Genomic DNA, 12308 nt, shown 5'->3' on the forward strand with positions numbered 1-12308 from the left:
TTGACCACAAAAAGAGTCCAAGTGAAATTTTTGCCAAATTTGAAGTTTGAGTTTTTTCACGCTGTTGTAATCAGGAGACCAAAACTTGAATTTAGATTGAGTGTGCCTGATACATCATGTTCACAAACACATGAGGCGACCTTGACCTTAGACCACAAAATTCGAATTAGTTCTCCGTGAGTCCAAATGAACAATTGGAAGAAATTCCCTCAAGGCTTCCTTGAGATACTGTATGTTAAAAAGAATGGGACAGATGGACGGACAGACAACTCGAAAACACTATGCCTCTGGCCACTGGTCTCGCCAGCATGGAGACATAAAAATGAAACATCAGACTGAAACATAATACTGCGAGCTACAAAGTTATCAATTAGGGTCGAGTTACTGGAGGGATATACTGTAAAGTTACACTAAACAGATTATACTTTTGATGTTACTCCTTATTTGAGCAGTGTAATGTAAGGGCCTCAGTGCTCAGAGGGTGCGGTTCCACTACACCAATATTAGATCAGCTTATACCTTCTTAAGAACATGGAATCTATCTCATTGAGCAAGTGTAGCCAGAGTGTACATATGTGTTCTTTTTCAGAATGACCTGCACGCTGTTTCTTCTTCTTCAGAAAATCTGGTAATGAAACCTCTGCATAAAATGTAAGTTTACAACACAAAGAAAAGTTACTGCAAAACGTTGAGCTGAGTGATGAATGAAGATGTGTGATGCAATGAAGGACCAAGGGATAGTTAGGATGGAATTTGTGATCCAAAGCTTTACTTAATTATTAAGAAAAACTATACAAACTTGAAGTATAAAAACACCAAACAAATCCCTTTTTATCCGTGTGTTTTTTTGTTTGTTTTGGCAAACAGTTTTAAACTTTTAGATTCAACTTGCTGAAATGTCCTTCTTAACTCTGAATGCCAATGGGGTTTAAATGTTAAAGGTTTACAGTAAAGCCTGACCAAACATTGAGTGGACTCATTTTTTTGCCCCAGAGCTAATGATGAGGCCACTGGTGCAGTGCAGAGAAGTGTGAATGGCATTTAAGCACAATTGAGTCCTTATCGACCTTTAAGTTTGAGACCTGTACGACTGAGAGGTCTGTTCAATTACTGGGGTTCATCATAAAACTCAAATGTAGACTTTCAAATGCAGTGTTGGTCAGCATGGGGTGTGAGGTTGGTGTGGGGGGTTTTGTGTTGTTGTAAAACACTACATTCTACAGCATCATGCCTAATGCCTGAATGACGATGAGGCTGATGATCGTCTCTTTTAATTAAGGATGGTGACAATTAAGGATGGTGACAATGACTTACTAAAGTACAAACTTTGACACACATGATTTCTGTGCAAAATATCAGAAGCACAAAATCCACAATTTTAGAGCTCTGACCATGTGCTAATTACACACGAGCCATTAACACCTTACAAACAGCTTGATGATCATTTCTCAATCTCTATTCAAATCAATTGTTCACCTATCTACCAACTGTGACATTTTGGAGTTCTTTGTCAGACAGTGAGATCTTGCTGCTGCTTCCTAAAAATACCAGACTCTCCTCAATTAAGGAGATCTACTTGTCTTTTCTTTTACTTTCCAACATATGGAAGGAGGACATCTTTTCTAAATTGGGATGTTGCCTCAGGCGATATCCCTGCTGAGTTTTTAAATTTAAGTTTGGCTAATTTATTCCAAAGAGAGCACAAAAGGAGAATTCATTATGATTGATATAGTTCTCTGTTCTGTTACGCTGAAGCGAGCAAAGATATTTTTGTGCACGAAGGCCAAATGATTTATGTAAAACACTGTTTCATCCTTGGCGAATGCAGTGTCTTTAAGAAAAGGAAAAAGGTTCAAGTTTTTATTCTACTTCATATCAGAACAATAAACTGAATTAGAGTAGCACAATCTCATTGAACACCTGTTCTTGTGCAGTTCACCAGTGATGCCAGTGTGATCCAGCTGGATGATCAGAGGGACTTCAGAGGAGACAAGTTGACCCTTAGGTCTGCCTTCACTGCCCTGACATGACCCTGTCCACAACACTAACGAGATGTCACATTCCATGACAAATGCTGGAGAGAAGGAACACAGCGCATACTGATTCCCTTTTTGATTTCCAGAGCTGAAGAAGCCTTTTGGAGGAGAGGTGAAACTTCTTCAAGAAACACAAGAAGTTCTAGCTGCCAATGTAAACATGTGCAACTCCTGAAGATACCATGACCTGGATGACTGAGAATCTTCACATATACATTGATTTTGAGTTTATATATAATACAATCTGTTAAGATTGTGAGCTACCTGATGAGAGTATAGCCTAGAATTTAAAAGTAGCAAGCCGGGTAGAGTTTAGTTTGTCTCCCTCAAAAGAAAGTGATGTTAAAGAAAGTATATCGAGTGAAACTGAAAGAAAAATGATATTTCCATCAGTTGGCAGCCGAATCTACTAAATCTTCTGTTGTTCATGTCCGTGACATGATTAGTGGGTATGTTTACCATATTCACCATGTGTTCCAATGCTAGCACACAAGCACTTGCTAATTAGCACTATACACAAAGTACAGCTGAGAAGATTGTCATTAATTTAGCAAGTATTTTGTCATATGCTAAATACTGAATAAAGTTGATCTGTTGATGGCCGATATGAAACGTTAATAATTCCCCAAACAGTCATTGAAACATGAAGGGATCACTTTACTATCTGGGCACCAATTCATCCAAAAAGTAGAAGAGATATTTAAGTCTGAACCAAAGTATTGGACAAACTAATGGACGGACATTGCCATCCCTAAGGCACTGCCACTAGCAAAGCTGAAAATTCAACAGCAAACTGGAGTAAACTGGGAGCTTTGGGATTTAGATGAGCCACAGGGGAGTTTACACCAGGAACGAGTACGAGTGGATTCCAGTTGGAATTAAATATTTAGGTATTTGGCTGCAATCAGGTTCAGAATAAAAATAAATGAATTAATAAACCTCTTTGTGGTGAAAAATTATATTAAATAATATTTTAACAGTGTTTGTCTCCCCACAACTTAATTGCATCACTTTGATGTTTCCACTCAACATTAGTTTTTTTTTAAAGAATATTATCATCTGATTAATAAATAGGATAATACACTCAGATTAAGGCGTACCTTAATGATGCAAAAGTTTTACCCAATGTTATCTAAACTCTATCTGCACTGACTACTGTTCTCTCAATATTTCTGATGTATTACTCAACCATTAATAGTATATTTTATGCCAACCATACCTCTATCTGCCTAAATATTACAAAACAATTCATATAAAATCTCTGATTCAAAAACTTAATTCACTTTTTATGATTAGGTCGACAAATCCCCAGCCAAACAAATTCTGCTAATATTTGCACATTGTCTTTGAAAACTAAGATCTAATTAGTCTTACCTTCATACCTTCCAGTATATTTATAAATAAAAACTCTTTTTATAGAAGATAACACTTTATACACTATTTATGTATCAGACAACTCTTTGAGTCTAAATAGTGTGTATGCTGTTGTGCTGTACACTGGTGTATCTGTGCTTGTGTGGCTGCTTTCTCACCTTAGCAGCATTCTTCATGACGTGGCTGATAACCACAATGACACGTCCTCTGTAGTTCTGGAGGACTCCTGTTGCAGGACACTGCACCAGCTCCCCGTCAGGGTTGAAGGCCGTGCTGGAGGGAATATTTATGCTGCCAGAAATATGGCCTTTGCTGAAACTGGAGGCAGTTGAGTTAAGGAGCGCAGTTTGAACAGGTATACAGTCCCTGACAAAAGTCTTGTCACTTATCCATTTTGTAGAAACAACAGCTTATAACCTGACTTTTAATTTATCCATTGGTTTTAGAAATGGCTCATATGAAAGCTAAAACCCTCCCAAATTATGTTTAATATACTAAAATAAAAATAAAAATAATAATATGTTGCATAACATCAGTGAATTAAGTAGTGGTGCTGTGAGATCCATATTTAATATCTTGTATGACTTCCATGAGCTTGAAGGACTGCATCCATGCGGTTCGACAATGATTCATACAATTTATTGATGAAGTCATCAGGAATAGCAAAGAAAGCAGTCTTACATGCCTCCCAGAGTTCATCAAGATTCTTTGGTTTCGTCTTCCATGCTTCCTCTTTCATTCTACCCCAGACATGCTCAATGATGTTCATGTCTGGTGACTGGGCTGGCCAGTCCTGGAGCACCTTGATCTTCTTCGCCTTGAGGAACTTTGATGTAGAGATGGAAGTATGCGATGGAGCACCATCCTGCTGCAAAATTTGACCCCTTGTATGGTTGGGAATGTAAGAGGTAGCTAATACTTCTTGATATTTTAGGCTATTGATATTGCCTTCCACCCTGCAAATCTCTCGCACACCCCCATACTGGATGTAACCCCAGACCATGATTTTTCCGCCACCAAACTTAACTGTTTTCTGGGTGAATCTCGGATCCATGCGGGCTCCAGTAGGTCTCCTGCAATATTTGCGGCGGCTGTGATGTAATTCAACCAAAGATTCATCTGAGAAATCCACCTTCTGCCACTTTTCCAGCGTCCATCCTTTTAGCAGGCTATGGGCCTTGGCAAATGCCACACGTTTTTTTTAATTGCCTTTTGTTTAGTGCTGGTTTCTGGGCACTGATTCGACCATGGAGGGCATTTCGAGACAGAATTCTACAAACTGTCCTGGTTGACACGGGGCCTTGAGGTGACCAGGCCTGGTGGAGCTCTGCTGCAGTGGAAAAGGGGCTGGCCTTGGATTTTCGAGCCAACAAACGGTCCTCCCGAGCAGTTGTCTTGCGGGGTCTGCTGGACCTGGGCTTGTCAAAAACATCTCCAGTCTCTTCAAATCTTTTTCTTATTCTTTGTACTTGACGCTGAGACACATTGAAGGTGTCAGCCACCTCAGCAGTGGATCTGGTCTTCAGCCTCTTGATAATCAACGCTTTGGTCTCAGGATGAATCTTAGGCATGTTGTCAGAGGTCAAGTTGCAGTTGATGTGAAGGTCTGGTGTGCTGGGGTTCTTTTTATACACACCCACTAATTGATTGATCAATTATTGATCACAGGTGAGGCTGTAATCTAGGATTGGGTGCATCATATGACAAGGCGACAAGACTTTTGTCTTTGCAAAAACTGACTCAGTGGGCTTTACCAAGCTGTGAACGTTAGAATGCTTTTCAGCAGTTTCGTTTGGCACCAAAACATTATTTCAAAAGCTGTTGGGATTGAAATTAGCCATTTCTTGTAAAAAAAAATTGATTACAAATATATTTGAGGGGCACTTAAGGTCAACTTGTACCCAAGCGACAAGACTTTTGTCAGGGACTGTAGATGCCTATGAACGCCTGCCCTCTATCAATAAATGAGCATGCCTTGTTTGATGAGAATCATAATACCCTTGAATGACATGGTTACAATAGACAGTAGGAAACTACTGTATATCAAGTCATATCAGTGATATCCTAATGAGAGTGCTAGTTAAACTGCTGATCAGACTCCACTTCCAATACAAAAAGCATGCGAGACAAGCTTCAAGGTAGTAGTGTGGCAAAAATAGATTTGTTAACTTTAGGGGGGGAAAGAGACAAGGGCGATACAATAGGGAAGGCTTCAGCAGAAAAGAGAAGAGAAATAAAATAAGGACTGAATCTTAGTGAAAGATTTTCAGAAAAAGAAGAGCTTTTCAAGAAGCGCTTATCAGCACAGGGACAGCGAACAACCCCAGAGTGGTTTATAATTAAATAACGCATTAGAAAATGACATTGTACTATTCCTGAGTTGTATATTGACACATCTGCTATATAATTTAAGACAAATGGTGCTTGGGCGTCTTTCTCCGTGAAAATAATATGTTCAGTAAAACACACCAGCTGCAGCAAAGAACATAAAGCAGAGTACAGTAAAATCCCCTGGAACTAGAAGTGGCACATGCCAGGTAAATCTAGATCGCACTGATTTCCCCCACATTGTTCTTAATCTAATCCGCTTCTTGTGACCGCACACCCCCACAACAGAGCTTTGCCTGTCTCACAACAAAAGTGAAAGTCCTGTGAAAGTCCTGTGAAAGTGCTCAGATCCCCTTTGTCCATGTGAGTTAGCCGGTGGGGCCTCGAGTGAAGGACTTTGGCTGGAGGAACCACCATTTCAAAATCCTCAGTCTATCCACTAATCCTTATTGATTAATGGCTCTTTAACCTCTCAGACAATTATCTTTCCACTGATGAGTTGAAGGGCTTCACTCTTTCTAGTGCTCTGAATTTTTTATTAACAGGGTTTTCTGGGCCACTATAACAGAAGCTTTTCATATGCAAAAGCAAAATTAACTTATTTATGTAGTATTTCAATTATTTCCAAGCTAAAAAAAAGATGGCTAAAGACGCTATTTCAATGGCAAACAGTAGAATTTTTATGTTTTATTTAAGAAATATGCAGGGAAATGTATTTCAGTAAAATAAAACAAATTTGCGTCTGCATAATTTCCATTTTGCGGTATGGCTCTGTTCTGGGAACTCTCTGCCCTTCCCCTTGCATACGTGCAAAACCTGAGACAGAGATAGCACACCTCTCCATCCTTCCATATGCCTACATGGAAAGCTGAAGGCAGGGAGAGTGGCACCAAGACCCCAAAAGGGAACAGAACAGGGCAGACATCAGTAACAAATGACACAGAATAAATTAAACAAAGTCTGAAAAAGAGAGAAGCAAAACGGGTTTCAGAGGAAGCAACAAGCCGCCTTGTTTGAGTTTTGCAACATGGAAGGGAATCAGCTGATGTGAGATGGCTTTGAGATCAGCTGCTGTAGCTGTCAGGTGAGCTGAGCTTTAGTTCGTTGCCTGCCTGAGCAAATGCTAGGCTCAATTTGTATAGCTGCTTTCAGACACGCACTAAACTCCACAGATCCTTCATAATTTCAACAGAGGAGGTGCATATGTGAAAAGAAAAGGGCAACTGTGTAAACTGTGAAAGGTGGAACAGTTCAAATCTGAAGACATAGTCGGCCACTTTCCAAAGCAGCCAACGGATATGTTTTCTGGTCATTTTGATGATGCATCAGCCCACACCCCTATGATACTCAACAGCATTTCTCATTCTGGGCGGAAAGTGAACCTGAATTGTGGTGATGTAGCTTTGCTTGCTGTAGTGGTTGTGAAAAGTTTATTTTATCATGTGTCATTGACCGAACAAAAAAAAAAAAGAAATTGCGGAGCTGAAAAGTCTCAAAGAAACTGCAGGAAACTATGAAAGGTCTGAGCTGTATGAACATCACGTGTGCAGCATCGAGTGACAGAATTTATAGACTAAAAAGTCTTAGTATTCATGTGATGCAGAGCCAATCACCTGAAGAGCAAAGGTTTCCTCAACCCACTGCAATTAATTTACATGGTAAACTAAGGGGCTGGTGATGGTAGAGTACTGTTACATGTTTTATTAGTATCTCTTTTAAAGATTTTTTACAGCTTCTAACACAATCCCACCAAACATGTTAATATTATGGTTCCCAATAATATTTGTAATGCAGATGATTTACTATTGCTGTCAGATCTTTTATAGTCAGTCTCCATATTTCCTATTTCATAGCTACACAGGAATGGTAAGGATACTCCTCCACATTGCGAATGTCGACAGCGATGATTTTGGGCTTGCCGGCTTTAGTCCTCTTGGCAGGGCCAGCCAATGACAACTCACAGAGGTCAATCAGGTCCTCAGCCGAGACCCTGGGGGACACTTCTTTCTTCAGGTCACAAAGCGCCAGAGGATCCCGAGACTACAAGAGTGGAAGTCACAAGACATCAGATCACAAGGGAGAACATATGAGCAAACGCTTTCGGAGAAAAATGAATTTGGAGAAGTATACCACAAGAGAAACAGAAAGAATTGGATTGGATATAACTGTTTATTTAAAATCAGGAGGTCAGTAGTAAGGCCTAATTGTCACATACTTCACAATCTCCTCTCCATTAATGATATTTGTGACAGTTCATCCCATTGACTCATAGCAGACTTTTAATATGTAGTACCATAAAAAAAGGATTGCAGCTGTGAGAGCACAACAAATGACCACCAGCAGCAGCCAGAACATGAGTTCCACCTGCACTGCCAAATGGGTTCATTAAAGCACCCAGCCAGAGGCATGGCTGCAGGGGACTGAACCCTGGTCTACACTAGTGAGCCAGTAGTGGACCTCTGTGATTCCCAGATGCCCTTGAACCAGTTTAAGCAAAAAAATGAAGATGCCAACGGTTTTACACAGTGTCCTTTCAAACAAATGGATTGTGATAATGAGTCGTTAGTTAACTCTTCAAGTAAATTTCTAATAAGCTGCAAAAGTGTATATAATGGTTTAAAGAATCTAAAGCCTTTTTCAGACATGAACTCTAGAGAATGTCGGCACATTTGACTTCAAACTTTCTCGGGAATTTATCTTTCAAGCATGAGGAACATAGCAGGAGATTCTCCGTTCAGATCAGTCACACACAACAACACAGAAATCCTACTTACGGACATTATCCGGAGTTTATTGCACGTCTCTAGGCAGCTAGTTCCTTTACTCAAGCACTGCACTTGTGGCACACTTGAGTATTTCAAGTTCATGCTACTTAAAACAGTTCATCTACTCCACAACTTTTAAGACAGTTTGCTCCACCAGGATTTTACAAACAGTACAATGCAATGTTGAATGATCACCCTACTTAATGGCGTATAAAGCAGTTAGTATACAATCAAACGTTTTGCATAAACTCAACATATTTCCAGTCGTTCGGTACACACACGATCCAACGGGCTGGCGTGGCCGTCTGTCTTTGTTGTGTTTGGCTGCCGAGAGTGTGATTAATCAACACGCACCAGCTGTGCCAATCAACTCACCAGCTACTGATCTCATGGGCCATCTCCACACCTCTCTCTCCATGCCCGCCCCCACAATCGTTCCATCATCCAGATCAATATCACATCTGAAACTAGAATTACCACCTTGCAGTTGTCTGCCTCCGCCCACCATGCAGTTTCAGTCTACATACCTGTAAAAAAAATTCCAGACTCAGGAGGTAATTTTTACCTTTACCTTTGACTGCTGAAATATAATCAGTTAATCTTTGAGTCCATGTGACAAAATTTTAAGAACTCCCCTAAAGGCAGATGGTTGTCATCACGTTAAAGAGACTAAAAGCAGGATTTGAGAGGCCACCGTGACCTTGACCTTTGAATTCTGGATATGAAACTCTAATCAGTTAGTTTGTGAGTCTAAATTTGAAAGGATTTTGTCAAGACGATAACACGTACACGAGGCAAGGAAGGGTTTGTGAAGTCATCAGTTCATCCTTGAGTCTGTGCCACATGTAATGACATTCCCTATAAGGGTTCCTGATATACCACGTTCATAAGAACATGAGGTCATAATGACCTTAATATTTGGCCACTAAAAACTAGTCCAAGCCCAAGCAAAGGTTTGTACCAAATTTGAAGAAACTCCTTCAAGATGTTTCAGAGACATTTCATTCAAAAATACAAAAACATTTTTTGTAAAGTCACAGTGACCTTGAACTTTGACGACCAAATTCTAATCAGTTTATCCATGAGTCCAACTGAACATTTGTACCAAATATGAGCCAAACTGCTCTACAATCTGTGCCACTGTCACCCTAGTAGTAGATCCTGACTTATTATACGTAAACACCTATAGGTTCGTCTGATGCATGGACTTTATTTAACAATGGATGTAAACCCTGGGTCCGGAACGTGAAGCCAATGTGGCTGAAGTGCCTGAAACCTGTATTCTCTCTTCTACTGAGGCTTCAAAACAGCAGTTCAAAAACATTACGTGACATCACAGTGGGCAGCAGACTGTAATGTTCTATGGGAACAGAGGTTCTATTCCATTGCCCAGGGTCCTGTCCTAAGTGCTAAGCTGTATTTAACTGGACTGCACTGTCTGAGTGTACTAAACCTGGATGAGGACAATGGGCAATAACGGAGAGCTGGATTTTCTCATCTACTTGGTTGGGCTCATGTGAGCTGATCAGCAATGACGAGCCTTTAGATCTACTTCAGTAAAACCAAATGATGTCTCTCTCTCTCCACACACACACACACACACACACACACACACACACACACACACACACACACACACACACACACACACACACACACACACACACACACACACATATATACAGTACACATATACTGTGTATATATATCCAAACACATACAATATTCTGACAGAAATGGGTAAAATATGCAGCCTGTGATTGCCTGGGGCTCATGGAGCACTGTGTGGCGACTTAAATGTCATGATGAGCAGTGTGTGCCAGCCGAAAAAATGGCTTAATGACACTTTCACATTTCACTGGCCTGACAGTGATGAGCCCAAACTGGAGCTGCTGATAAACAGACACAAATGCTGTGTGTGTGCTTGCGTGCGTGCATGTGCGTGTGCGCAAATGCTCATGGTTGTCACAGTTGCCAGAAAGAAATCCTGTCACATAACATATTGAACTGGGGACTACAGTGTTGTGCAGCTTAGAAAAAAAGCTTAGAGAGAAGTTGAATGACTCATTTAAAGAGCCTTCAAACTGTGTGATTGCTGAAATATTCACATATCAAACAACACAGTCTGTGGTATTTGAGCATAATCTCTAAAACATACAGTGAAAGCACTTCACAACCGGTCACGTTGCAGTTTATAACCATTTGGGTTTTTATTTAATTTTTTTGGCAAAATATAAGTTATCTGTGAACCACTACACTTTGAGGTTCTGGCTGGCAGTGGTTAGCACTGTTGCCTCACAACAAGGTTTATGGTTTGAATCCCAGTTTGGCCGGAGTCTTCTGTGTGGATTTTGCTTGTTCTCCCTGTGTCTGTGTGGGTTTCCTCCAAAGACATGCAGATTGGGGTTAATTGGAGACTGAATCGACCGTAGGTGTGAATGTCAGGGTGAATGTTTTTTTTGTCTCTGTATGTTGACCCTGCGATAGGCTGGTCACCTGCTCAGGTTGTACCCAGCCTCTGACCCAATGTCAGCTGGGATTGGCTGGTTCTGCAGTGTCTAAGTGAAAGAAACCAATGACAGACTCAAATTAATCAGCCAATAGGACACAACGTTGCAGCCTTGTCAGTAGACAATGCTGTTGCTGCAAAGAAGCTACAAAGTTTAGAACGTGGATGGCTCTCACACAGCCTGCAGCACAGACGATCTTTGCAATCACCAGAGTTTCAAGGTGGGCACCCAAGGTAAATGTCACAGAGTCAGTATCTGACAAAATGTGAAATATGTTCACTATGTGCCCTTCAATGTGCACTTAGGAAGAAAACAGTATCCTTGGCCTTCAACCTTTGACCACTAAATTATAATCAGTTCATCTTTGAGTCCAAGTGAGTGTTTGTGTCCATCTCCATCAAGGTCGCCCAAGAAATTGCTTTCACGAAAATGCAACGGACAGACGGACAAACCGAAAACATAATGCTTCCATCTGTCTGTCCGTCGCACTGAGCCCGGAAAAAAAACTCACATTATGTGCTAAGTTTGCAGCCAGAGAAAGCAGCAAAATAGTATAATTGAGGTCAGGATTTGAGAAAAATTACCTTACCTTAACCCTAACCTTTGATGTTGTTAACTGAAATATGACTGTAGTTTTGATATTTCCTATCTTGCTTAGCTTTGTGACAGTTATATGTGTTGGCCCCCACCCAGACTGCTAGGAACCTGGGTGTGACACTCGACAGTCAACTCTCCCTTACTGCAAACATTACTGCAACAACACGTTCCTGTAGATTCATGCTGTACAACATCAGGAGAATACGCCACCTTCTCACTCAGAAGGCGGCGCAGGTTCTGGTCCAGGCCCTGGTCATCTCACGCCTAGACTATTGTAACTCCCTCCTGGCAGGTACCTGCTAGTGCCATCCGACCTCTGCAGCTCATCCAGAATGCAGCAGCTTGACTGGTCTTTAACCTAAATTCACTCACACTACTCCGCTCCTCCGCTCCCTTCACTGGTTACCGGTGGCTGCCCGCATCCGTTTCAAAACATTTGTACTTGCGTACCGTGCTGCAAACGGATCGGGTCCAGTCTACATCCAAGACATGGTCAAACGTTACACCCCAGTCCGTTCACTCCGCTCTGCTTCTGCCAATCGTCTTGTTGCTCCCTCACTGCGAGCTAAACACTCATCAAAAATAACGACTGTTTGCTGTCCTGGCTCCTAAATGGTGGAATGAGCTCCCCATTGACATCAGGACAGCAGAAAGTTTACACATCTTCCGCCGCAAACTAAAAACACACCTCTTCCGAC

General features: G+C 41.1%; 1 protein-coding gene and 1 long non-coding RNA gene across 2 annotated transcripts in view; both read right to left on the minus strand.

The window, feature by feature from the left end:
• tbck (TBC1 domain containing kinase) overlaps positions 1-12308 on the minus strand; it is a 44230-nt gene that overhangs the window by 2061 nt on the left and 29861 nt on the right. Inside the window, exons 24-25 of the mRNA XM_034587376.1 lie at positions 7615-7778; positions 3569-3728 (exon numbers count right to left, since the gene is read on the minus strand). Coding sequence (XP_034443267.1) covers positions 3569-3728; positions 7615-7778 — 324 coding nt within the window. The remainder of the gene's footprint in view (positions 1-3568; positions 3729-7614; positions 7779-12308) is intronic.
• LOC117762792 lies at positions 4031-4658 on the minus strand. Its single transcript, XR_004614076.1, has 2 exons — positions 4293-4658; positions 4031-4227 (listed from the first exon to the last, which is right to left on the minus strand). It is a non-coding gene; the product is annotated as an uncharacterized LOC117762792 (long non-coding RNA).

Source organism: Hippoglossus hippoglossus, chromosome 1, assembly GCF_009819705.1.
Source record: "Hippoglossus hippoglossus isolate fHipHip1 chromosome 1, fHipHip1.pri, whole genome shotgun sequence".
NCBI lineage: Eukaryota > Metazoa > Chordata > Actinopteri > Pleuronectiformes > Pleuronectidae > Hippoglossus > Hippoglossus hippoglossus.